The 26,695-nt window shown below is 42.2% G+C and overlaps 1 protein-coding gene and 1 long non-coding RNA gene across 5 annotated transcripts in view; one reads left to right on the top strand and one right to left on the bottom strand.

Moving 5' to 3' along the window:
* Window positions 1-10,792, top strand: part of ETV5 (ETS variant transcription factor 5) — a 60,976-nt gene extending 50,184 nt beyond the window's left edge. For all 4 annotated transcript variants that reach the window (XM_055568808.1, XM_055568809.1, XM_055568810.1 and 1 more), the window contains exons 12-13: window positions 4,684-4,785; window positions 8,322-10,792. In XM_055568808.1, coding sequence (XP_055424783.1) covers window positions 4,684-4,785; window positions 8,322-8,543 — 324 coding nt within the window. In that variant the 3' untranslated portion in view covers window positions 8,544-10,792. The remainder of the gene's footprint in view (window positions 1-4,683; window positions 4,786-8,321) is intronic.
* On the bottom strand, window positions 24-24,780 carry LOC129643758 (uncharacterized). The gene is made up of 3 exons (XR_008710488.1): window positions 24,177-24,780; window positions 12,493-12,565; window positions 24-161 (listed from the first exon to the last, which is right to left on the bottom strand). It is a non-coding gene; the product is annotated as an uncharacterized LOC129643758 (long non-coding RNA).
* Between the last annotated feature and the right edge of the window lie 1,915 nt (window positions 24,781-26,695).

Consider the following 26,695-nt stretch of genomic DNA (forward strand, 5'->3'; position numbering starts at 1 on the left):
AAGCACTGGGTGCTGATTTTTGATTTGTTGATGTTTGTTCCTATTTAGTTCTCCATCTAGCCTTTATTACTGTGTCAGATATGCTCTTCTCATTCAGATTCTGGCCTGGCCAATGGGCTTGACAGTGCGTTTTCTATTAATGGGACAGGCAAAGTTCTCCACTGCAAAATATGTAAAAAGTATTAGTAACCCTTCTGCAAACTCTGGGGAGGGAGGCCATGAAGACTTACATTCTAAAAGGGTCTGCTTTCTCTCTTGGAAAGTCTTTCAAGTGTTCTTTCAGTGATACCAACTCTTTTGGTGCAAGCCCTCATATGACACAAGCCCTGTGTCAGAGATTATGTGAACAGATTGTAAGACATTTTTGGTAATATAGGTTGCAACCATCCTATGGTGTATTTAAAATGGCTCTAGAGAAATAACATTATCAGAGATGAGTCAATCTCAATCTCAGAAACCTAGTGTTTTGTTTTGCTTTCATGTAATATCACAGGAGCTTCCCTGGTGGCTCAGTGGTAAAGAATCTACCTGCCAGTGCAGGAGACACAGGTTCAATACCTGGTCTGGGAAATCCCCACATACCGCAGAGCAGCTAAGCTCTGTGCACAAGTACTGAGCCTGTACTCAAGAGTCAGCCATAACTGCTGAACCCACAGGCCGAAACTACTGAAGCCCGAACACTCGAGAGCCTGTGCTCCGCAAAAGAGAATCCCCCGCAGTGAGAAGCCCAAGCACTGGAACTAGAGTCGCCCCTGCTCACCTCCGCTAGAGAAAAACTGGTGCAGCAATGAAGACCCAGCACAGCAAAAACAAAAAAGTTAATGTCATCAGATTCTTACTATCTCTTTTTTAAAGTACCACAATGAGATAGCAAACCTTCCTTATTTTGTTAATAGAAAAAACCTCCCTTATTTTGTTAATAGAAAAAAACATTGTTACAATCTTTTTGCCCAGATTGACAGAAAGGCCAGTGGACAGAACCAATGCCATTTCTTCAAAGGAGAGGACACATCATAGAATCTCCCCTTTCCTAAATATCACAAAGCAAATTAAGTCAGGCTCTGGGCTTGCCATTATTTCAAAGGGGTTGATTTTTGTTTGATTTAGAATCTAGAGGTTAGAAATGGAAAAGAAATAACTTCCCTGAAAGTCTGACATATGTTTCTTTTGGTAGCATATACTTGAGCGTTACACATTAAGCCAGCAGAACAAAAAGGTATCTTTGGGTTGGTGTGATTAGAATGAGACAATGCTCTCGAAGGCCTCTGAACAGGAACTGCGGTTGTAGATGTTCAGTCAGTTCCAGGGCTCACTTTAGTACACCCAAGGGGACAGGTGGGCATGGGGGTTGACGGCAGGAAATTGGAGGGAGAAAATGGCCTGAAAGTTAAGATGAGCAAAGGAGAATGTGTGAATTGGAGGCTTAAGGAGAATCCTGACTGGTAGAGGAAGGCAGGCTTCATTAAAGGCCGTTAGAGAAGATATACTTATGTACATACATATACAATTTCTGTTAAGACTTGTTCTACCTTCAAAGCCAAAGTTTGGTACTGCTGTGTTCTCCTGAGGGTGTCTTTTGGCTAAGTCATGTAGAAATGGAGCCATGTTTCTGGCCACACGGAAAAGCATCCACCCCACATTCTTTTCTTCATAATGTGGCCTGGTTTGTATGAGGCTTGAGGAAAGCATGTCGCCCAGACTCACTGAGGCTTTTTGAAAGTCAAGTCTGTCATGTGAGCAGCCCTTTTTGATTTATCTCATTTCACAAAAAGGAGCTTTTAAGACTTTTTTGCCACTGCCTTGGGCCTAAGCAGAGGCTGTACAGCTGCAGGTAAACCTGGTTACGACCCTTTGTAAAGCTGTTATTGAATATGTTGCTCTCCAACCAGTGGTAAAGAAAATGATGAACAGATGGCAAAGGACCCCGGCTTTCTTAAAGAAACTAATGCTAATCCAGAATGCTCACATAAATGCCAAGCTGCCCGGTCACAGGGGAGTCTCCTGGTGGCCTTGCACCTCTCTCAGCTGATTAAACAGCTCTGTTTCTTCAGAAAGTACTTCTTGCCACCGCAGCTTGAAATCCCCGAGCATTCCATGAACTCTGAAATATTCCATTCCCTTAACCCCAGGATCAGCTCTGTTCCAGTGTGCACTTTGGCCCCAGGACATGCAGCACTTTTTTCCCCACTCTCTAATCCTTGTATAACTTGGCAGGCCCTCCTCTTGGTAGTGTCAAGAAGATACCAACTCCTCGAAAAATGCTGTAAGAAGTTGTCATGGGGGGAGCTTGAAGGGTGAAGCGGAGGAGGAAGCTGTTTGGGACGTAATTGTAGGCAGCTGTGTGGCTGAGTAGTGCACTCTGGGTAATTATCCATAATATCCATTACACTGTGCATGGAAATTGTGGTTTTAGAACTGCGTTTTGGCAGGCCCCCTAATCAAATGTCTTTTGATAGTCATCCAGCTTAGCACCCTCTCAATTATGACTGACTCGGCTTTAATCTGGAGCCATTTTAACTGTGAATCTGCATTAATGAATATTTTGGGGGGTAGGGTTGTTTGTTGAACATGTGGCAGATAACTGATGCCATCGGGAGGTTTAAAAGGACGTGCTGCTTAGAAAGAGCCGCTCCCTGTGCTGTGGCTGCGCTCTTACAAAGAGAGGAAGAGAGATGTGAGTTTGGGTTTTTGTTTTGTTTTTAACTCCTTCGGCCTCCATCCTCAAGATGCTATCAAAGTAACAAATGTGAAAGAGGAAGGAAAGAAGGAGCTGGCAGCAAGCTATTGCCTGCTCCCTCCACCCCCCCAAAAATGGGGCAGCCGTTATTCCCAGCTGCTCTGCAGTTGTGCCGCATCATGATTACTGCATTAGGAGCAGCCCCAGTGAGGGCTACTGAATCACAGGGCCCTGGCCCAAGAGGATGAGTCAGTAACTATGGCCACCAGAGCTGCTTTGAAGTCTACACATATACAAAACCTGTCTCCAGTACAGCTACTGCATATGCAAGTGACAGCAAAGAAAGGTCATGGCTGAAGTTAAATAGTCAAGAACTGTTTTCCACCATTGCAATACAGTCAAATGTGAGGCTGGGCCTCTTTTAAGGGTTCCTGCATCACTTGTGGCCAACAGCAGTTCAATAATACCTTCAAGGTGTTATTTCTTTTGGGAAAAAAAAAAAAAAAAAAAGGACATGTATTGATTTACCAGCTTTTCTTTCTTACCACTATTTCTATTGGCTTAAACTGTTTTTCTCTAAACAGGGGATATGTTTTTGCTTAATTTTGCCTTTTTGGTCATTTCAAAGAGTTGAATGGGTGCAATATGGAGAAAGGCAGAGAACCAGGGTATCGTGTGCTGTGGGGCATGCAGCAAATGAATGGAAATTTAACCTTCACATAGTTTCTTACAAGGGAAAAGGGAATCATGACTGTTGAATTTTTGTAATATAATTAGGACAGATGCACTTCTTCCTTATCAGATCATTTCTGATATTTATTAAAGGTCATCTTGAATCCTGAGTTGAGATGTTGCTTTCATTCTGCCCCAAATACTTTTGAATAATACTTTAAGTGAAATGTGGCTTTATGATCCACTTTTCCATTTGCAACCCACTCCAGTATTCTTGCCTGGAGAATCCCATGGACAGAGGAGCTTTGTGGGCTACAGTCCACGGGTCGCAAAGAGTCAGACACGACTGAGCAACTTCACTTTCACTTTCCATTTGCAGTCTCCCTACTTCTCATTCCATGTTTACCTTTTTTTTTAAATGAATGTAGTTATTTTGGTTAAGTTTCCAAAACTGACCCAGAATGTTCCAAATATGATCGCTGGTTTACATGCATTTAAAGGCCTCATATTTCCAAGGTTAATCTGCCTTGACAGTCATCCTTATACATAGGGCTTGGGATGTTGGATACTTGAGCAGAGTTGCTTGACTGTCTTGCTGAGCTCCACTAGTAAGTGTTCTTGCTTTAAGGCTTCTTTGCCCCGAGTTCCAATTACATCCCCCATCACTGCACCTCAGGTGGATCGGGTTAGATATAATGCACTTCACAACTATTTGGGAAGCCATGTTAATTTTTCATTAAATGGATAATGGTGCTACATGTTTTAATGTCCATTCTGCAAGTCCACTGGGAGCAGGGGATTGGATGGCAGCAGGCTGAAATGATCTGATTCCCTTTTACTCCATGAGCTGCAATACGTAAACATCTCCCAGCCCCTCTCCAATCTTATTAGAATTGAACTTTTGCTCTGCTGGCCCATTAGCAACTCACTAGTGTGTTTCTAATGTTTCAGGAATGACCATTCTAATTATTCCTTATTGACTGCTACAGAAACCATAGCACTTAATGGCAACATGTTAATGGTCTATGGGTATTGGTCAATAATTCATATGTGGAGAAACAGTAGAGAGCCTGCTTCCTCTGGGATGCTAGCCAAGCCCTCTGCAATCTTAAAATACTAGGATTCTTCCACCTCCAGGTCTCACCTCTTAGCATCTATGACTGAATCATCACCTTTGTTGAATATTGGTCTTAAGGGAATTAAGTGCTTTTCCATTCAGGTCAGAGAAATGGATCACTGACCAGAGCAGTTGGGTTCTAGAACGCTCTCCTGGGATTGGGAGGAAACCCACTAGACCCAAGGAATGAGTTTCCATTGCTTTCCTGTCTCTTCAGGTCGCTCGGCGTTGGGGCATTCAGAAGAACCGGCCAGCCATGAACTATGACAAGCTCAGCCGATCTCTACGCTATTACTATGAAAAGGGCATCATGCAGAAGGTGAACAATTATGAGAGACAATTAAGATCACTCTCAGAGAAACTGTCCAGGGCTTCTGTAATAAGACTAATGGCTTAGAGGAAATGTTAGCTTCATAATTCTGTGGTAGGAAAAATCTTGGAAAAATGAGTTTAAATGTGATACAAAGAGCACCTTTAATACTCTCGGGTACCTGAAAACCAGAGGTTGTGGAAGACTCTGTAGGAAAATTAGCCTCCTCTGCTTTATTTAGAGAAATAAACCATCTCTACTTACAGAAATGTCCAGATAGGACTTCCCTGGTGGTCCAGTGATTAAGAATCCACCTGCCAATGCAGGGGACAAGTGCTCGATCCCTGGTTCAGGAAGATTCCACATGCTGTGGGGCAACTAAGCCCCTCCGCCTAGAGCCCATGCTCTGAAGCAATGAGAAGCCACTACAATGAGTAGCCCCCCACCCTGCCGCAACTAGAAAAAACCTGCATACAGCAACAGAGACCCAGTGCAGCCAAAGAAAAATATTTTTTAATTGTCCAGATACTTAGGCCAACTATTACATCCATAAAGGAGCCAGGGAGAGAATCAACTTAAAGGTCTCTGCTCCCACAAGAGCTTAGTTGAAGTCTTTAGTTGTTAAGACACCAAGACCTCCAAATATGTTGGTTTAATACTCTTTAAGTGTTAGGACTAAGAAAATCTTCTTCAAAAACTGGAAACTACAAGTTAAAAAGCCAAGATTTGCAAAATGGGAGCAGAATCGCCTGATAACAAGTTGCAGAATAAAGGATGAAGCATATTTTGAGGAAGCCAGAACAAAATCCTTATTGTGATAGGTGGTGAAAGACCAAAATCTTAAAAGCCGTGTATAAGCAGAAGATGAAGACGGCAAATCTTTGGTTTTTCTTAACCAGATTTTATACTGTACTGTTACCCAGATTCTAGCACTTATACATTTAGGCAGTCTTTACATGGTAGATGCACTCAGAATTACATGGTCATTGTTGCTGAGAACTTGTGCTAAAACCAGGCTTATCTTCTCATAGGCAGGTGGTAGTATGACCCCATATTCCTCTCATCTCCTTAAATTATTAAAACTTTTCATGCATGGTCTTCTGGATAAAACTCAGACTTTCATGCTTCGTACAGGCTCTAAGGCACCATCCAACCATCATTTCCTCACTTGCACTTGTCTGCTTCCACTACCACAGCCATCTGTCTCTTAATATGTATTGTTTGGTAAACAAACACTATCAGTCATGTAAGTTATTGAGCGTATTATAAAATGAAAAAACACCTATTAAACTACCATCCTACTTAAGAACATTCCTAACACCTTCATTACCTGGCCAGCTCCTACTTGTTTATCAATCACCTCTTTACTCCAAGAATCTGAAGTTCTCAAGCTGAGTTACATGGTCCCATCTGCATCTGAGACCACCTGCGTTCATCTCCATCACTTCCCTACTCACTGTATTGCAAATCACTCCCTGGCTTGTCAGTATCTGCCACAGGAATATCACCTCCTTTAGGGCAAAATTGAGAATTCGACTTCAGTGCTTGGCATGGTTAATACTCTAAAATGGGTTATCACCCCACCCTACCTATTCACCCCCTTTTTTTAAGTACAATTCAATATGGTTTTAATATGTATGCAGAGTAGTACAACTGTCACTCACAATCAGTTTTAGAACATTTTGTTGTTCAGTTGCTAAGTCGTGTCTGACTCTGCAACCCCATGGACTGTAGCCCACCAGGCTCCTCTGTCCATATGGTTTTCCAGGCAAGAATGCTGGAGTGGGTTGCCATTTCCCTCTTCAGGGGATCTTCCCAGATCAGAGATTGAACCCATGTCTCCTGCACTGGCAGGCGGATTCCTGACCACTAAGCCACCAGGGAAGCCCATTAGAACAATTTATCACCCTAAAAAGAAACCCTGAACCCATTAGCAGTCACTACCCCTTTCCCCAGTGCAAGCTTCACACATTCTCCCCATTCAGTGTTAACACTACCAGGTACAATTCTAAACTTAGGAAGGAGGGCCAGTAGAAAAGAAACCACTGGCTTTGTGGTTCCTAAATACAGACCCAATCCAAGGGAATGTAACCAAGACAGTTAACTTGAACTATCAGCAATGAATTGCACCTATGAACTTCCTAGGTTTTCGAAGAAAGAAGAAGAGAACTCTGAGAATTAAGCATAAAATAGTACAGAGGAAGGCATAGAAATGAGACTTGGGTAGGCTCAGATCCTAACACTCCTATTTATGCTTTAAGGGAAGTCAACCTTTCAAAGCCTGTCTCCAATGAAAGTGTAGCTAATAATTCTTGATCTGATCTCAAAGGGGTAATATATATGTGAAAATGCCCTAGAAATAGTAACATGCTATCCAGTGTAAGAGATCATTGCTTTATTATGTGACCTGTAAGAAATGAAAACTAAATGAAAGGGGAGTGGTAGCATACTGATCCGGGGAGGGACTCGGAAAAGCATTAGTTCCATACCCTCAGGTTTCGAAAGGGAAAACTGGGATTCATCGAGATTGAGACTTGCTAGTGACCAAGCCGGAGAAGGCAATGGCAAGCCACTCCAGTACTCTTGCCCAGCAAATCCCATGGACGGAGGAGCCTGGTGGGCTGCAGTCCATAGGGTCGCTAGGAGTCAGACACGACTGAGCGACTTCACTTTCACTTTTGACCTTCATGCATTGGAGAAGGAAATGGCAACCCACTCCAGTGTTCTTGCCTGGAGAATCCCAGGGAGCGGGGAGGCTGGTGGGCTGCCGTCTCTAGGGTCGCACAGAGTTGGACACGCCTGAAGCGACTTAGCAGCAGCAGCAGCAGTGACCAAGCCAGGGCTAGAAGCCATTCGCTCAACTTTCAAAGCTAGCATTACCATCACTGTATCCTCCTGCCTAGCTCTTCCACATGTGAGCTGACTCTGGCTGGGGAACCAGAGATTTAACAGTAAACTGGCTTTTAAAAAAAACCCAAATAGGAATGAGTGATTGTATACACCTGCCACCCTTAATCAAGACTAGTTGGTTCAAGTAATGTTATAATGCATAAAATTCATATAAAGGTAGTTTGCAGTTCCTTCAGTGTAGCAAAACCATGACATTAGTCATTTTCAACTGCAGGTAAGCCAAAAAGCAGTTCTATTTGGTTTGGGAACAAGCTGATAAAATCCCACATAGCTTCTGAATTCCTAGTCCTGTGGGACAACAAAGCTGTCCTGTGAAGACTGTAAACTTGAGGAAGCTGAACACATGGGCTGACTCCTGCATCTTTCAATCCTTGTGAGGATGTTCTTTTAAGAAGAACCTGAGTTTGATATTCATATATTCTTTTCAGCTGCTAAGCTGTGGTGTCAAAACACTTAGCAGGTAACACGTACCCATGATTTATCAAAATAAATCGAAGAATTTGGATAATCAACTACCATTGAGCCTCTGGTCCCAGGCTGCCCAAGAGCTTGGTGGCTTAATCTCATTCTTCCCTTAGTGCCCACACCCCATGCCCTGGTCCAACCGGGCCTCATAAGGTGCATTTTCTCTCTAGGTGGCTGGGGAACGGTACGTCTACAAGTTTGTCTGTGACCCTGATGCCCTTTTCTCCATGGCCTTCCCCGACAACCAGCGTCCATTCCTGAAAGCAGAGTCTGAGTGCCACCTCAGCGAGGAGGACACCCTGCCGCTGACCCACTTTGAGGACAACCCTGCTTATCTCCTGGATGTGGACCGCTGCGGCAGCCTCCCCTATGCCGAAGGCTTTGCTTACTAAGTTTCTGAGCAGCTGAGCGGCCAAACCTTAGAGCTAGCAGTTCCCATGCAGGCAAACGAGAACAGTGGTTTTGTTTGTGTTTCTGGCTGTTCCTAAAGCTTGCCCTTTGAGTATTATCTGTCTCCGGAGATAGAGAATCCAATCTGTCTCCGGATTGGCACCCTTAAGGACAGAAACTTTGGCGGGGGAGTGGGAACAGGGAGGGGCAGAAAACCACCCAAAAGCTGGTGCCTCAGCTCTTGATCCTGACAAGGTTTCTGGGAAGTGATTGAAATGGAGCCTCCTTCCCATGGACAATATATATGCAAAGCAATACCTTGTTCAGGTTGGTACCCGCAAACCAGGACAGAGTATGTGACAATCTGCATTGATCAAGGACTACTAAATGCCTTTACATAGAAGGGCTCTGATTTGCACAATTTATTGAAAAAGTGAGTCACAAAACCCATAGAACAGGAGGTAGGCTAAGTTGGGGAGGCTCAAACCACGAAGGGTTGCCAAGTATTACCTTAAAACTTGGACAGCTCTTGCAGCTCACTGAAATGTTTCCCCTTGGTCTAGAAAGAAGGGGAAAAGGATGAATAGCTGTTACCCACTCCATGGTTCTCAAATAAACCATTGCTACTCTTGGGAACCTTCTGGCCATGTGGTCACCAAGTAGAGCAAGCCCCCTCTCTCTTCCCAGTCACATGGCTGTGTGTGGATGGCTTTAATTTTAGGAGAAGGTGATTAACACTTTTGACAGTATTTTGTTTTGCTTTGATTCGGGGGATTGTTTTGTTTTGGAAAACCAGTTTATAAACTGATTTTTGTAGTTTTGGTATTTAAAGCAAAAAAAACAAACCTTTTGGTAACTGTGCACTGTGCCCTATAAACAGGGCAGTGCCGACTTCTGAAGACGCTGCAGCTTGAAAGGGGCTTTGCTGGGGGCGTCCCCTTGGCTGAGTGCAAGCCCTCTTTATTGCCTGCTTTGTGCTTTCTGCACCAGACAGCCTGACGGAACATTTGCACCTGAGTTGTACATTTTTGAGGTGTGCAGGGCAGCCTGGACACACCGTTTAGATTCTATGTGTATAGTCCCCAATGTTCCCTCCCATGCCCTCTCTGGAAAGCATATGTACATAATACATGTCATGTCCATTTGAAACCTGGTCACCTGATGGAAACCCTAGGGAGTCTTCCCTGGGCATGACGGATGACAATTTCCATTTCATCCATTTTTGTTTTTCCTTTTTCTTTAAATCCTCGGACTTTAAACCCTGCATATGATTCAATAGGGTTTGAGACGTATGCGCGACACCAACAGGTAAAACAGTGCTAGCGCCTTAGTTTCCTGCCACTTTACAAAAGAGTTCTCTGATCACTGGATTTTATTGGAAAAGTTTTAAACAACCCAGCTAAAGCTACATGAAAGCTCAAAGTAGAGGAAAAGGCATTAGAAAGTGGTAGCACCTTGGTGCCTGCTGTTGAGAATTCTGTGCTTCCCCTGACACTGAGCACAGAAACAATGATTATGCTACTCTTCATACACAAAGGACAGTGCTTTGTTTTTCTATTGATGGAATGCTCTGCAGTCTCAAACAGTCCCCCAGGTGACCAGGAGCACATTTGTGAAGAGGGTCACAGATAAGGGGTGCATTTCATAGCTGTGGAAATACAAGGTTTCCCTCTTGGAAGCTAATTAGCCCACAAAGGTATTGCGCCTGTAGCTTGGGCCTTAATTAGCATTGTATTCTAATCAAAGGACTCTTTCCAAATGGTATTTATAGCTTTCTAACCTACACATAGTCTATACATAGATGCATATTTTACCCCAAGCTGGCTAGAGGTTAATTTGTTGTAAATGCTGTATAGGATTTTTTTTCCTTTCTTATCTGGGTTTGGGTTTTGTTGGGATTTTTTTTTTTTTTTTTTGATGGATTTATGCTGTCTTAGCAAGTATGAAAAGAATCGTCTGTAGCCTGAGCTCCCCTCCCCCGCTATGGCCACGTGGCCCGTGCGGTCTCGGGACACAGGATGGCGGCGTCACCGTTGCATTCCCATCGGACTCATGCACCTCCCTGATGATTTGGGGTTTTTCGGTTTTTCGTTTTTGCTTCTTTTCCGGAGTGTGGAAAATCTACAGTGCAGAAAGGCTTTAACCTGCCAGTTGATTTGAAATACTTTTCCCCTGCGCAGGGCTGTTTGCATCCTGCCAAGCTGCGTTATATTCTGTACTGTGTACAATAAAGAAGTTTGCTTTCAGTTTACCGAGTGCCTGAAACCCGCATCTTTCTTGCCCCCATCTTAAAGTAAGCAGAAGTCACCTGGCACCTTCCTCTCCCTGTCTCTCCCCCTCTTAGCTATCTAGCCTTATGACTGTAGAGTTGAGAGTCAACTTGCGCACAGCTTCTCTCTTCTAATCTCATCTCTCAAACTCTGGCTAAACATTTGATCCAAAAGAGTAGAAGGAAAGTAGAAAGCAGAGAGGTTTTCCCAGCCAGTGGGGAGCTGACACCATCCCATCCCTCCCGTCGAACCCACCTACTCGCCAACTCAATTTTTTTTTTTTTTTTTTTTAAAGCATAGCTCGCTTTCCTTAGGCCCTGGGTTCATTGTGAGAAGATCACTAACTAGGCTGGGAGTTTGAGTTCCAGGATGTCTGGCTCAGCCCCTTAGATGAATTCTTGGAAAACCAGACAGAAGACGACCACCTCTTTTCCTAGTTTCTCCCCAGATTTTGACCTTAAATAAAAATTTTATTAGTAGTTCCCTCAAAAAATAACAGCTTAGGAAGATCGTGGCTCTTTTGTTTTTTCCAGCCATAGAGAAGAAAAACCTTTCTTCTGAGTTTGAACCCTGTTACCGAACCAGGTTCATTTTGCCTGATGCTCAGCAAGCCAAAATGCTGAAATGCCGAGGTTTGCAGCAAAAAGAGGAGACAGGAAAACAAGCCTGAAAACTGCCTCCTGGAAGGCTTAGGAATAAAACATCAGGGTAGAGTGAGATGTGGGGAGCCTGGGGAAATGTGATTGGGAAAAGATGAGGGATGGAAATTCTGCACAGGTGTAACCAGGATACAGGCACATTGTGAGGGTGGAGTTTGCAGCCTTCGGAAATCAAAAGATCACCCACTTGTGCATGCCCAGTGGGAGAGCAAACATGTTTAAGCCACATGCTGCTTGGGGACATGCAGGTCTTTAAACAACCTTGATTAGGGAAGGCAGGTGAAATGAATTTAACCCACAATTTTAGGTGCATATATATCACTTGGATAAAGTTTGCAGGACTCCGTGCAGTATTAAGCTTTTAGTGCTCTTATTTCACCCTTTTTCTGCACCTTAATTTGGGCTTTTCAAGGCTCCTATTACAGTAGAGAAACAAGTAGATCCTTTTTTCTAGTCTGTAACAAAAGGCTTTCTGTGAGTTATCTGTATCTTTCTTTCACTGTTTTACAAGCCCTAAGTGTAGAAACATCTGAGCCTGAATCAGTGCACAGCCGCTTGAATCGGAGCTCGTGAGGAATGAATGCCTGCCACATAAACCCATTGGCTTCAACAGCTTAAGAGATGCTTGGAGAGAAGGCTGGGGAGCCAGGACAAAGTAAGCCCTGCCACTCAGCTTCACCACAATTAGACGTTAACAATCAGCTCCCCATTCTTCATGGGATCATGATCCCCCTGGGCCCAGATCCAGATTGTTAACCTAATGCAGGAGGTCACCAAACACTGGGCCACCCTTCTGTAGAGCACTAGGATAAGAAAGCCTAGAAAATAGGAAGTTTACTCTTCATCGAGGTCCCCTTTCTTGAGCCAGGCCAGTAAAACAATGCTTTTTCAGTGGTTAGATGACAGAGAAGTAGTGTGAGGGCAAAAGAATGTGGTTTTGAGAGCCAGGGTATGCACAGAATCTAAATTCTAGTGCAGCTGGGACCAATGTAAACCAATGTGGCAGAAAAACACTCACGTACACAGACAGTCGGAAATCTTGGAGAGCTGGTCGATGCCCAGTGGTACAGGTGGCTGGAGCTTAGTGTATGGCTTCTAAAACACACAAAAAAGGGGAAAAGATCAGAAAATGATCATGTGTTAAAATTATGTTTTAACACATACATAACATAAGCATCCAACTATCTTACTCAGCAAGAGTGGATTATACTTGGTGGGTGGGGGTGAGAGACAAGCCCCTGTGTCCTTCTGGTCCCAGCAAAGACACCAGTGTCCCGTCTGGAAGGGGCCCTTGAATGACCAACTTTTTTTTGCTCCTCTGATTTAAGAACTGGCCCTACACCCAGGTCTTGTTGACCTTGGCAGTGGACCTCAGATAACTAACCTCTGGATAGCACTTCACAGTTTACACAGTACATTTTTATCTGCATTATCTTTCTGGCAGGCTTTCTTAAATGGTAACACTTTGCTGAAATTAAATCTGAAAGTATCCATGGCTGTTAGCCTCCAAAATTATGTTCTTGGAATGTTCTCAGTGGCTACTATGGAAAGAGAGCTAGACACTAGGAGGCGGAACATAGGGGTTCTGGTTCCAGCTCAGAGATTGATTGGATTTGACTAGATGATCTCAGAGGGCCATCCTGGCCTAATCTCCTACATCGATGAAGCCCCTGATGAATTGTTACTTCACAGATCCCTTAGGAGGTAGAGGAGAAAGGAGTTCCTTGGGAACTCAAAGCGGAGGTTGGGGGTTGGGGGGATGGGTGTGTGTGTGTTGGCAGATTTAACAGATATCTCATCTTTGAACAAACCCTGAAGGTTGCTTAGCCCCACCATTAAAGGCATATGTTTGTTCATTCCCTGAGCATCCCCTGAACACCTACTAGATGCCAGGCACTTCTGGATACGGAAAATAAAGGTTTAGGATGACATGTTCAAATAAATCCCTATTCTTGACCTTATAAATGTTTAAGTGCTCTACTCACTAGCTCCTATTGCAGCACCACTGGCCTCATCTTATTCAGACCATATTTCAGAGCCTGAGGAGGCTGGCACATTTACCCACCAACTCCTGCCCTTACTGGTTAAGGGTCATCCCCAGGGAGGCCAACCCTTCAATTAATTCCTACAGGAAGGGAAGAAGAGCAAGTATTCAGTGTGGTGGGCAGTAATGGCGGGTGCAGTAACTCAGGTGGGCTCAGGAGCAGGCATCAAGATCTGTGACATTTAACACCAGTATGTCCTGGTTTTGTCGAACTTAAGGTGGGTGGGTGATTCTTTGCTTCCATTATTCCATTAATGGACATATATCAAGTGTTTATTGTGCAGGGACCACCCAGTGGGTAGGGACTACCCAGTGAAAACCCGCACCCCCTAAATAGCTCACAGGCTAGTGGGGAAACATTTGTCCACCTGAAAGTAGAATGCTTTGGAGAAGGCAATGGCACCCCACTCCAGTGTTCTTGCCTGGAGAATCCCATGGACAGAGGAGCCTGGCGGCCTACCGTCCATGGGGTCACAAGAGTCAGACACAATTTAGCGACTAAACCACCACCATCCGATACATAGTGCCTATTCTATGCCAGGTACTGCTCTAGGATTACTGGAGGGGGAAAAAAACAGATAAAAATCTGTGCTCTCAAGGATCTTACATCTGGGGAAGGGAGCAAAAAAAAGGAAACAAATGATAGCATTTTTTAGATAATGTTGAGTAACTTATGGAGAGAAATTAAGCAGAGAAAGGGATGTGATGAGTGGTGGGGATGGGGGGGGGTGTTGCAATTTTAAATAGGAAGATCATGGAAGACCTCACAGTTGAGCAAAGACTTAACAATAGATAAAGAGCCAGATGGTTATCTGAAAGAAAAACATGTAGACAGAGGGAAGAGCAAAACCCCGAAACTTTAAACATGCTTGGACTATTTATGGAATAACAAGGCCTGTGAAACAGGGTCTGAAGGAGTGAGACAGGACACAGTAAGAAAGTCGAAAAAGTAACTGGGGTGGTGGGTATCATCTGGGGTCCTGTAGGTTTTTTATGAACTCTGGCATTTACTCTGTTAATGTTTAGCTGTTAGAGGCTTTGAGCAGAGAAGTGACATGATCTGACTTATATTTTAAAGGATCACTGGCTGCTGAGTTGAAATCAATTGCAGGAGAGTGAAGAAGTAAGCAAGACCAAGGAGTAGGCTGTTGCAATAATCCAGATGGGGCGAGAGGATGTTCTGCATCACAGCACATGGAGGTCATAATCTGCATTTATTTTTAAGATAGAGCTGATAGGTTTTGAATGTGTAGAGTGAGAGGAAGAATGGAGTCAGTTACGACTCCAAAGCTCTGGGCCTGAGCACAAGGAAGTGTGAAGCGCCGTTCAGTGAGATCGGAAAGCCTGAGGAGGACAAATGCAGGGTGGGAAAGGGGGAGGAGAGGCACTCTGTTTGGGACATAATAACTTTGAGACGCCTATTAGAAATCCAAATGGGAATGTCGACTTGGATATACAAGTCTGGAGTCCAGGGGAGAGATCCAGACTGGAAAGAGAAATTAAGTGCCATCATTGTGGAGAGAGTATTTAAAACTGAGACTGGATGAGATCACTAAGGCAGTAAGTCTGGATAGAAAAAAGAAATCCCGGAGACACTCCAAGATTAAGAGGTTGGGGAAATGAAGAACCATCAGAAGAGACTGCAAAAGAGTGGCTGGTGAAGTAGGGATAACCAGGAGGGTATTTCCAGGAGGCAGGAGATCAGCTACAGCAGGTGCTTCTGATGTGTCAGGCAGGGTGAGGATGGGGACTGAGTTGACAACATGGAGTTCATGGGTTACTTGCACAGGCAATTTCTATGGAGTAAGAGAGATAATAGAGAGAGCTGATTGATGCTACTAGAGAGCCAAAGGAGGTTTGCATTTAGTCTCAGTTGGGGGCAGAGATCAAAAAAAGCTCCTTGGATTCCAAAATCCTGGGTTTGAGTTTAGCCCAGTCTCTCTCACTAAGCCCTTCCATTCTCAAACTCAAAATCTGAGAGGCTTAGGAATCCTGGCCAGTATCCTGCCCAGAAGGTATAGGGTGAGCCATTTGAGGATAAAAGAGAAGAAGATGCTGTTACCAACACCTTTCCCATCCCAATGGGACTCTATTCTTGTTTTGTGCTCTTAAATTTCTTTTTCTGAAATGTTAAGTGTTTTTTTAAATAACTTTTTTTCATATTACACAATTAGCATATGTTCCTTGTAGAAAAACAGAAAAAAACCATAGCCCAAATTTAAAACTACTCTGAAAACTCAACATGGAGACCATAGCTAACACTTTACATCTTTTCAGAAGGCTTTTCTCTGTAATGTTATTCAAATGGAAAATGTGGCTATACCATATATTATACATAGTTTTGAAATTTATTTTTAACCATATATTTTAAACATCCTTCCATATCATGAAATAGTCTCTTATAATTCCTGACCACATGCTATCCCTAAGTTCACAAGTCTTATGACATATTTAAGCAATCCCCTTCATTGGAGATTAAGGCACCACAAATATACATCCAAAATCAAGCCAAGTGATGTCCATCCCTCAAAATCAAATTAACAAAAAATAATAATTTGAGCTTTTCCTAGGGTTACCAATTAGCAGCCAACTCCTATTAATTTTATCTTCTATTAATATTTCTCAGATCCATCTCCATCGTCACTGTCATAATCAATTCACCGTCATCTCTCACCTGCACTTCTGCTGGCCCCCTTAGCAGGGCTCTTAGCCAGTCTTACCACATCACTCTTACCCCATTCCCACTCTTCTCCATATTGAAGTCAGAGTAATTTTTTTTTAGCCCAACTCATTCCCTTTCTTGGGACTTTAATGACACCCACTGGAATACCTAAAATTTAAAAAGACTAACCACATAAAATGTTGGCAAGTATGCAATGCTGGTAGGACTGTAAAATGGTACAGCCACTCTGAATATCTGTTTGATAATTCCTTTTTTTCTAGAAACAAGTAATATTTTGAGTTGGTAAAATGCTTTTTTGAATACACATTTCTGGTATCTGGGACAGAAAACCAAATATCCATTTTTGTGTAACTCATGCAGCATTGGTTTCATCTATGCCACCTCTCTTACCTAAGTATTAAAAACATTTGACATTGTTATTCTATGTCTTCACAACACACCCGGTAAGTAGTGCGGTAAGTAGTATTGACCCCATTCTACAGATGGGGAATTCAAGGTACAGAAAGATTTAGTGCCTCCTCGAAAGCCGCATGGCGTGGCGTAATGTGGCAGCACTTCCATGTTTGGCAATTTCTTATCAAAGTAAACATGCATCTACTCTATGATCCAGCAGATCAGGAAGCAACAGTTGGAACTGGACATGGAACAACAGACTGGTTCCAAATAGGAAAAGGAGTATGTCAAGGCTGTATATCGTCACTGTGCTTATTTAACTAATATGCATAGTACATCATGAGAAATGCTGGGCTGGATGAAGCACAGATTGGAATCAAGATTGCTAGGAGAAATATCAATAACCTCAGATATGCAGATGACACCACCCGTATGGCAGAAAGTGAAGAACTAAAGAGCCTCTTGATGAAAGTGAAAGTGGAGAGTGAAAAAGTTGGCTTAAAGCTCAACATTCAGAAAACAAAGATCATGGCATCCAGTCCCATCACTTCATAGCAAAATGATGGGGAAACACTGGAAACAGTGTCAGACTTTATTTTGGGGGGCTCCAAAATCACTGCAGATGGTGACTGTAGCCATGAAATAAAAAGACGCTTACTCCTTGGAAGAAAAGTTATCACCAATCTAGACAGCATATTAAAAAGCAGTGACATTACTTTGCCAACAAAGGTCCATCTAGTTAAGGCTATCGTTTTTCCAGTAGTCATGTATGAATGTGAAAGTTGGACTATAAAGAAAGCTGAGCACCAAAGAATTGATGTTTTTGAACTGCGGTGTTGGAGAAGACTCTTGAGAGTCCCTTGGACTGCAAGGAGATCCAACCAGTCCATCCTAAAGGAGATCAGTCCTGGGTGTTCATTGGAAGGACTGATGTTGAAGCTAAAACTCCAATACTTTGGTCATCTAATGTGAAGAGCTGACTCATTTAAAAAGACCCTGATGCTGGGAAAGATTAAAGGCAGGAGGAGAAGGGGACGACAGAGGATGAGATGGTTGGATGGCATCACTGACTCAATGGACATGAGTTTGAGTAAACTATAGAAGTTGCTGATGGACAGGGAGGCCTGGCGTGCTGCAGTCATGGGGTCACAAAGAGTCAGACACGACTGAGCAACTGAACTGAACTGAACTGAACACAGGTTCAATCCCTTGGTCAGGAAGATCTGATCCACTGAAGAAGGAAATGGCAACCCACTCCAGTATTCTTGCCTGGGAAATCCTGTGGACAGAGGAGCCTGGTAGCCTACAGTCCAGGGGGTCACAAAAAGTTGGACAAAACTGAGCAACTGAGTACACATATCATACCTTGTATATGACACATTATTTTAAATAATTCCCTTTGGTGGTTAGGCTTTACAAGTTAAAAAATTATGCTATATAGAGTGATTACTACAATTATTAGTTCATAATTGATCAAAACAGCATAAATATATGACCAAATCTGATATGTAATTATGAAACATAAAAAGTAAAAATTTGTCAGAAAAGAAAAACTCTCAGTGATCTTATTGGGATAGAAGTGTTATTGTTTTTTCCATTTCTTCACTTCAAGAATGAGACATGGTTTAGCATCGGTTCTGTTTCTAATTTTCAATTTAAAGTAAGTGCTAAGAAATATCATATAACAGAAAGTGCTAGCTGTCCACCAAAACAAGTTTTCTTCTTCCTTGGTAATAAGATTGCCGGCAGACAAGTGGCTGGACTACATTTCCCAGCATCACTTGTAGTGGGCTAGGGCAGTTATCAATGTATTACCTCTCAGCTCAAATTTATCCTTTTTGTTTGCTCTGTGAAACAGATCTGGGCCCTTTAAACGTCTTTCCTTTGTTAGCTGGCACTGAATCTCTGTCGACAGAGGGCACTGGTGTGACATTAAAGGGGAAGAGGGTTTAATTCCTAGTTCCTGTGTGCAGCCTCCTGACGTGATCAAGGTTCCCCAGTATCCAACTGCTGCAGGGCACAGTAGCCAGCTTCCAGCAGCTTTCTATGGTACCACTTACTTTGGGTGATTTTGCAGCAGAGTGCCTCTGACTCCTGCTATGCTCAGCTTCTCCAGTGCCTGTGAGGGTTCCTGCAATACACAGTAGTCAGCAGTACCCAGGAACCAGCAGCTCCTTTGGCATCATTCCCTCCCAGGCAGTTAGATAGCATAGTGCAAAGGTAGATTTCCAACAAGTTCCACCAGTCAGGCATTTCTCTGCCTTTTGGTGAGCCATAGCCATGACCTCTATTGCAGTTTTACATTGTCTGAACCCTGCACATTCCAAAAAATGTTTCACCTTTGCTTGGCTTCTGGAAGATAACCTCTAAGCCCTTGGAATATTCTGCTTGAGAAGGGTGACTCTGTTTACCTAGGACCTTGGACCTTACTGGTGGTCTGTGCTAACAATGTGACTTATGGTGGGGCAGTAGGGGGAGGCCTTGGACCACACAGTATCAACTGACCTCTGGAGACTGAGTGACCAAGGTCACCCATGTGGGCAGTAAGCCTTAGACAGCAAGGCTCGGGTGAGCTTCTGTCATTGGCAGTACTTCATAAATATATTCACACATCATTGCTGGGAGAATTAAATGCTGTCCATATGACTCCCCTGGAACAGGACAAGCGGAAGCTTGCCACAGGGTCTCCCCTGGACTCTGCCTAGTGCCTTTTTTCTTGCTGATTTTAATCTATATCCTTTTACTTTCATAAACCGTAACCCAGAGTACAGTAGCCTTTCTGAGTTCTTTGAGTCCTTCTCACAAATCATTGAACCTGGGTGTGATTTCAAATACACCTCTCCAATGAGTGTGACTCAGCCCTGAGGGTGGAGAAGAAGGAGGGTCCCTTCCTTGGGCACTCCATATCAGCTCTATGAATAGTACCTGCTCTGTATCTGCTATTTCTTTACTTCTGAATGACCAATCTCGTTATTTCAATCTCCTGTCACAGTTAATAAACTCTTCCTATTCAGATTACTTTGTGGCTTCTCTCTTGAGTGGACTCAGATAGATACGGTAGTCATGTTACTTAGTTCTCTCTCAGGGGAAATACTGTGTGCTATTTCTGGACTGGGCTTCCCTGGTGGCTTAGCAATAAAGAATCCATCTGCAATGCAGGAGATGCAGGTTTGATTCCTAGGTCGGGAAGATCCCCTGGAGGAGGAAATGGCAACCCACTTCAGTATTCTTGTCTGGGAAATCCCACGGATAGAGGAGCCTGGTAGGCTACAATCCATGGGGGTCTCAAAGAGTCAGACATGACTTAGCGGCTAAACAACAATTTCTGGACTAGGGCTATGAAGAAAGCGTGTGTACTTCCTCCACGCACTATTCCAGTTGGATGTAGATGATGACAAGATGCTGTAGGGTGATGGAGGCACAAGGTGGGAGAAGCCAGGTTCTCTGATTCACCACCTGCAGAACTCCTGCCAACTAAGAAATAGCAGTGATGATGTTTGAATCATGTTTGAGTCTATTTGTAATAGCAGTTTAACTTACCCTAATTAATACACCTTGGTCACTTAAACAAGTACTGAGGAATGGAAGGGGTTGTGTGTATGTGTTGTGGTTGTTGTTGTTTTAATAGAAATGCCACTCCATTCTTGGAAGTCTTTCCAAATTCTATGCCAAAATTCACACACTGATCTTTCATCAGAAATTATCTAACAACTAACAGCTCTATTAGGCTGTCCTTCAATTGTTGAAAATAAAGGATTGAAAACAATTTAACTTGACAAAAGTAAAAGTTACCAGTTATTATAATCTAATCATTTTTTCATTTTTTTATAAGTATACCAAAAAGGTTTTACCAAATGCTTCCGCATCAGTGGTTCTAAAAAATGTGGATTTCGGATGAGTTACATTAGCGTCCTCTGGCTAGTTTATTAGAAATGCAGTTTCAGGCCCCACCCCAGGCCTGCTGAATCAGAAACTCTGGAGGCAGGATCTGTGTTTTACCAGCAATCTGTGTTTTACCAACAAGCCCTCTAGGTGTTTCTGATGCAAGCTGCCCCTTATGTCTGTGATTCTTTCACCTGGACTTGTATTTAATCTGACAGTTTCCAACAGGGTTCAAATATTGAAAAATTAACTTCAATGTATCTTTACTGTTTGTATTAGGTATCCATTAGCACACAACAGTATTACCACAAACACAGTTTCTTCAAACAGCCCACATTTATTTTCTCCTAATTCCTGTGAATCAGGAGTCCCGGAACGACTGAACCAGATCATGTACTTCAGGGTCTCACACGGCTGCAGTCAAGGTGTCAGCTGGGACAGCAGTCTCCTCTGGGGCACAATAGGGACAGGATCAACTACTAAATCCGTGTGGTTGTTGGCAGCTTTTATTTCTTTTAATTTAATTGACAAATTGAATTTAATTGAATTGAAAATTTTTTCCACAGGCCAGGGGTGGTTTGGGGGATGATTCAAGGACATTATATCTATTGTACACTTTGTTTCTATTATTATTACTTAGCTCCACCTCTGATGATCAGGCATTAGATCCCGGAGGTTGGAGCCTCTCAATTTAGATCATTCAATACTGCTGCTGCTGCTGCTAAGTCACTTCAGTCGTGTCTGACTCTGTGTGACACCATAGACGGTACCCAACAGGCTCCTCTGTCCCTGGGATTCTCAAGGCAAGAATACTAGAGTGGGTTGCCATTCCCTTCTCCAGTGCATGAAAGTAAAAAATGAAAGTGAAGTCGCTCAGTCATGTCCGACTCTTAGCAACCCCATGGACTGCAGCCTACCAGGCTCCTCCATCCATGGGATTCTCCAGGCAAGAGTACTGGAGTGGGTTGCCATTGCCTTTTCGCATTCAATACTAGACATTCTGAAAAACGTTTACTAGAACATCTTTTGGCAGAGCTGGAACTCATGATCAAACCTATCAGCCAACATGACTACGTACTACTTTCTAATAGAAACAGTATGATGTCATTTTTCAAATCAATGTGTCAGTAAAAATTTTAAGAAACAATATAAAAAGTTTGGAATATGTTTTGTAGCACATAATGTAAGAAAGATTATTAAAAGCAGGTCAAGATCAAATTGATGCAGAGCTAATATAATTAATCATATCAGAGTTATCAAAGCAGGATGATAATGGTAGTATTCATTATCTTCTAATTATCTAGTATAATATGTGGCTAAAGTTATCAGTTATTATTAATGGGATGAGGGTTACTGACAGCAATGTGCTCTTTCAGTAAATGTGTGTTCATGTGAATGTTGAACTCTAGTGGACAGTTTTTGGGGATAATGCAATAAAATAATGCATTAAAAAGCCAAAATAGCTCCATTTACTTCATTAGACATTATGATTAAATTTCCCAAAGGTATATATATTGCTAAAACTAATTGGCCTGGCAGCTAGCATATAATTTTATTTTTAGTTAATAGCAGCAGGAAAATCTTATTATAAGCTGAAATAAGATGAGTATTGACTATAATCGTAATGCACATTTCACAATATGATTTGACAAAATAGGTTTTAACTATTTAATTGAATGATGCACACCAAATTTGTAAACACGTGAGATTTTTTTATAAGAATATATTTTGTGGGCTTATATGAAATATTTCCTTTGCAAATTTGTCTTATTTCAAGTCTATGAAAAGTTATAAAAATAATATAATGAACACAAGTAAATACTTCATTTAAATTCATCTATCCTTCTACCTACTTACATACTTTTCAGTGAAAAGTGTATGAAATGCAAGCTCTGAAGTGAATGGACATTTTCTGAGCCTGTTGTGTAGTAGATTGTCGCACAAGCTGCGTTTGATGTTTTCTCATGGTTGCATTCAGATTAAACATTTTTGGCAGGACTGCTACTTTTGTGTTACTGTGTTTCCTACTACATCACCTCAACAGACACATGACGTCAATTTACCCTGATATAAGTGATGCTGAGTTCTGTCACTTGGTTAATGCACAGATGCCAAAACAAAAAGTACTATAAAAGTACTTGGTTCCCTACTCATAATTAATAAGCAGCCTGTTCCTCAACTAAATTTCACCTAATCATGTTATTATCCTCTGATAACCTGGCTGAATAAATAAATATACACATTGGTTTTTGTCTAATGTTGATTTTCTGATGTGTCTTGAAAGGTGAGTATATCCAGAAAACTTGGCAGATACATTTAAAAAATTAATATCCTTAATCTGCGTTGCTTCATTTGTTAGAGAGGCAACTCTCTCCAGATAGTGATTGATCCTAGGAATGAGAGTTGAGGACATCTGAAAAGAATTCCCTCTCTCTTAGGTCAGGTCCTCCAGAAGCAGAGCCTGAGACTGGGATTCTGTGCAAGGGATTTATTGGGAAGTATTCTCAGGAGAGAAGTAAAGGCAGTCGAAAAGGGCAAGGGGACAGGCTAGGCAAGAATGCTCCAGAACAGCGGTCTCCAGCCTCTGGGATCTAATGCTTGATGATCTGAGGGGGAACTGATGTAATAATAATAGAAATAAAGTGCGCCATAAATGCAACGTGCTTGAGCGCATGCTCAGTTGCTCAGTTGTGTCTGACTCTTTGCAACCCTATGGAATCACCAGGCTCCTCTCTCCATGGAATTTTCCCAGCAAGAATCTGGAATGGGTTGCCGTTCCTCCTCCAGGGGATATTCCCGACCCAGGATCAAACCCGTGTCTCCTGCATTGCAGGCAGATTCTTGACCACTGAGCCACCAATGATGTGCTTGCATCATCCCCAAATCATCTACCCCCCAACCCCCGTCCTGGTCCATAGAAAAATTATCTTCCACGAAACCATCCCTACTGTAAAAAAAGGCTGGAGACTGCTGCTCTAGAACATAGTCTTACTTTAAGAAAAGAAAATTGCCCTTTTTCAATTATACGACAGTCAGTCACTAGCAGAGTCTGGGGGCCCCAGGGGGCATAGCCTCCCTGGTAGGAGGGCTCTCCTGTTTGACCAAGAACAATTCTCTAAAGAAGAGGGCAGTTAAAAATTATTACCAGCCAACACTCACAGCACATTCAAATTCAAAATGTTTAAAACATTGAGCCAACTAAGCAAAAGTTACCTGAAAATAAATTTCCTCTAATTTATGAAACTTGGAACAGATAAATAGGTCAATGAAAAAGATTAGAGAGATACATTCATATCATAATTTTATATATGATAAAAATATTATTTCAAGTCAGTGGATTTTTTCAGTTACGGGTCTTTTGCTGACAAATGGAAACTGGAACTGTGTATGTATAAATTGGCTCAGGTCACTGAAAAGTCCAGGGGTAAGACACAGTTGGATCCATAGGCTAGGATATTTTCATCAGTATCTAGTCTCTTTCCATCACAAAGACTCTGGCTACACATGGTGGAAGTCCCTGAAAACCCAGGCTTACACTTTTACAGCTTCAAGTCTAACAGAAAAAAACTATCTCTTCTGAAATAATACCAATGAAAGTCTTAACGCTGAGTCATCTTGACTCTGATCATCTTAGCTTGGGTCATCCCCCAGCCCTGAACCAATATCCGTGGGCAGGGAGATGATACTAAGGTTGATTTACATACCCAACCCTGGAGCAGGAGCTAGTGTCAGTTCCAAACAAGCCATATGGACTAAGAGGAGGTTCCCCAAGGAAGCTCAAGGGGCTGCTATTAAAAAAAGAGGCAAAGGATTCTGGGCAGGAGGCAAAAACAACAGATGTTTCCCATAAACTCATTATTCAATAAAGATGTTTAGACATCTGATAAGCCATCTGAAAAGACCAAGGTTGGGGAGCGGGGAGCGAAGAGAGGCACCTACTTACTCTTTACATCAAAATAAATTCCAGATGATTTTAAAATTTTTATGTAAAAAGCAAAATCACAGAAGTACATGACTAAATAATTTTAAAAGCTGAGAGTAAAGACAGTCTATTAAAGCATGACACAAAACACAGAAACTATAGAGGATACTGATAAAAGTTGACCACAAAACACCTTAAAAGCTTTTGTACATCAAAAGTATACTGAATGAGATAAGATTCACAATGAAGGTATAATAGTTATGAAAATCTATATACAATGTAATGTAAAACACCATAAATTATAAAAGATATAAGAAGAAATAAACACAAACATGTTAGTAGGAAATTTTAATTTTCCTCTCTCAGTCCATGACAGGTCAAGAGGCTAGACAATGATGGATAAGATCCTTTATATATATAAGTATTAGTAAGGAAATCTGATAGACAAAATTTCAACTCTGCACGCTGAAAAAAAAAAACAACTTTCTCCCTCCCCCAAGGGCCCATGAAACATTCACAAAATTCCATGAAGTGTTAGGCTGTAAGAAAGCATACTCAGAACAATATACAATAAAAAAAAAGAGAGAGAGAGAGAAAGACTACAGCAACAATAAGAAAATGAGAAACTAAAAATCCTTCCACCTTCAGAAAAAAAGAATGTTAAAATTCTATCTTTAACATTTCTTGGGCTTAAGGGAGAATAACAACTAAAAGTGTACTCTGTCTAGAAATGATAACGAAAACAACATATCAGAACCTAGAATTAAGCAATGTGAAGAGGAAATTCCATATCTTTATTTGTACGGATAAATAAGATAGAAGAGAAACCAATTTAAATTTATGACCCCCAAATTATAAAAAGAACAAGATAAAGAATAGAGAAGTAGAAAGAAGAATAAATCAATGTGTTGCATGCGTGCTAAGTGGCCTCAGTCGTATCCAACTCTTTGCGACCCTATGGACTGTAGCCCACCAGACTCCTCTGTCCATAGAATTCTCCAGGCAAGAATACTGGAGTGGGTTGTCTGCCCTGCTCCAGGGGATCTTCACGACCCAGGGATTGAACCTGCATCTCTTATGTCTTCTGCATTGGCCAGGTGGGTTCTCTACCACTAGCATCACCTGGGAAGCCCAAATCAATGTGTTAGGAAATGGAAAATAGTAAAAATAAGAATAAATAAAAATGAAATGAATAAAAGAAAAAATAAAAAATAGCTTAAAATTTAACCAATCTTTTTAAGAAAAAAAAGAATACGGCAGGCAGAATAATGACCTCCCAAAGATGCCCACACTCTAACCCCTAGAACCTGTGACTATGTTACCTACATGGCAAAAGAGACTTTGCAGATATGATTAGGATGAAGGACCTGGAGACGGAGAGAGTCTTCTGGATGATCCAGGTGGATTAAACCTGATCTATGAGTCCTTAAAATCAGAGGACTTTTCCTGGTTGTGAAGAGAGAGAGAGAGGTAGGTGATGGATCAGAGACATGTGAGACTTTGTCCTGCCATTACTGGTTTTTGAAGATGGAAAGAGGAGACCAGAAGCCAAGGAACACAGGTGGTCACTAGAAACTGGAAAAGGCAAATAATCGGCTTCTCTTCTAGAGCCTCCAGAAAGGGACACAGCCCTGTGGACATCCTGATTTTTAGGCTGGTGATGACCAAGTTGGACTTCTGACGTACTGAAATTTAAGATGATGAGCTACTATGCTTGTGGTAATTTGTTACAGCAGAAAAGCAGCAACAACAACAACAATAAAATTAATTCAATGAGAAAGTGAAACTTCACAAAATAAGAAATGACAAGGGAGAAATAAACCTGGCATTGCTACTGCTAAGTTGCTTCAGTCGTGTCTGACTCTGTGCAACCCCACAGACGGCAGCCCACCAGGCTCCGCCGTCCCTGGGATTCTCCAGGCAAGAACTCTGGAGTGGGTTACCATTTCCTTCTCCAATGCATGAAAGTGAAAAGTCAAAATGAAATCACTCAGTCATATCCAACTCTTAGCGACCCCATGGACTGCAGCCTACCAGGCTCCTCCATCCATGGGATTTTCCAGGCAAGAGTACTGGAGTGGGGTGCCATTGCCTTCTCCAACCTGGCATTAGAGAAAATTTAAAAATCATGAAACTGATTTGTTAATTCTATGCAGATAACTTTAAAAATGTGAATGAAATGAATACATTTCTAGGAGAATACAATTCTCTAAAATGAACTCCAAGCATAGGTAGAAAATAAAAATAGACCAGTTTCCACAAAAAAGAGGTGAGAAATTTATCAGTGAGCTACTCGCTCAA

The sequence above is a fragment of the Bubalus kerabau genome, chromosome 2 (assembly GCF_029407905.1).
Source record: "Bubalus kerabau isolate K-KA32 ecotype Philippines breed swamp buffalo chromosome 2, PCC_UOA_SB_1v2, whole genome shotgun sequence".
Classification (NCBI taxonomy): domain Eukaryota; kingdom Metazoa; phylum Chordata; class Mammalia; order Artiodactyla; family Bovidae; genus Bubalus; species Bubalus kerabau.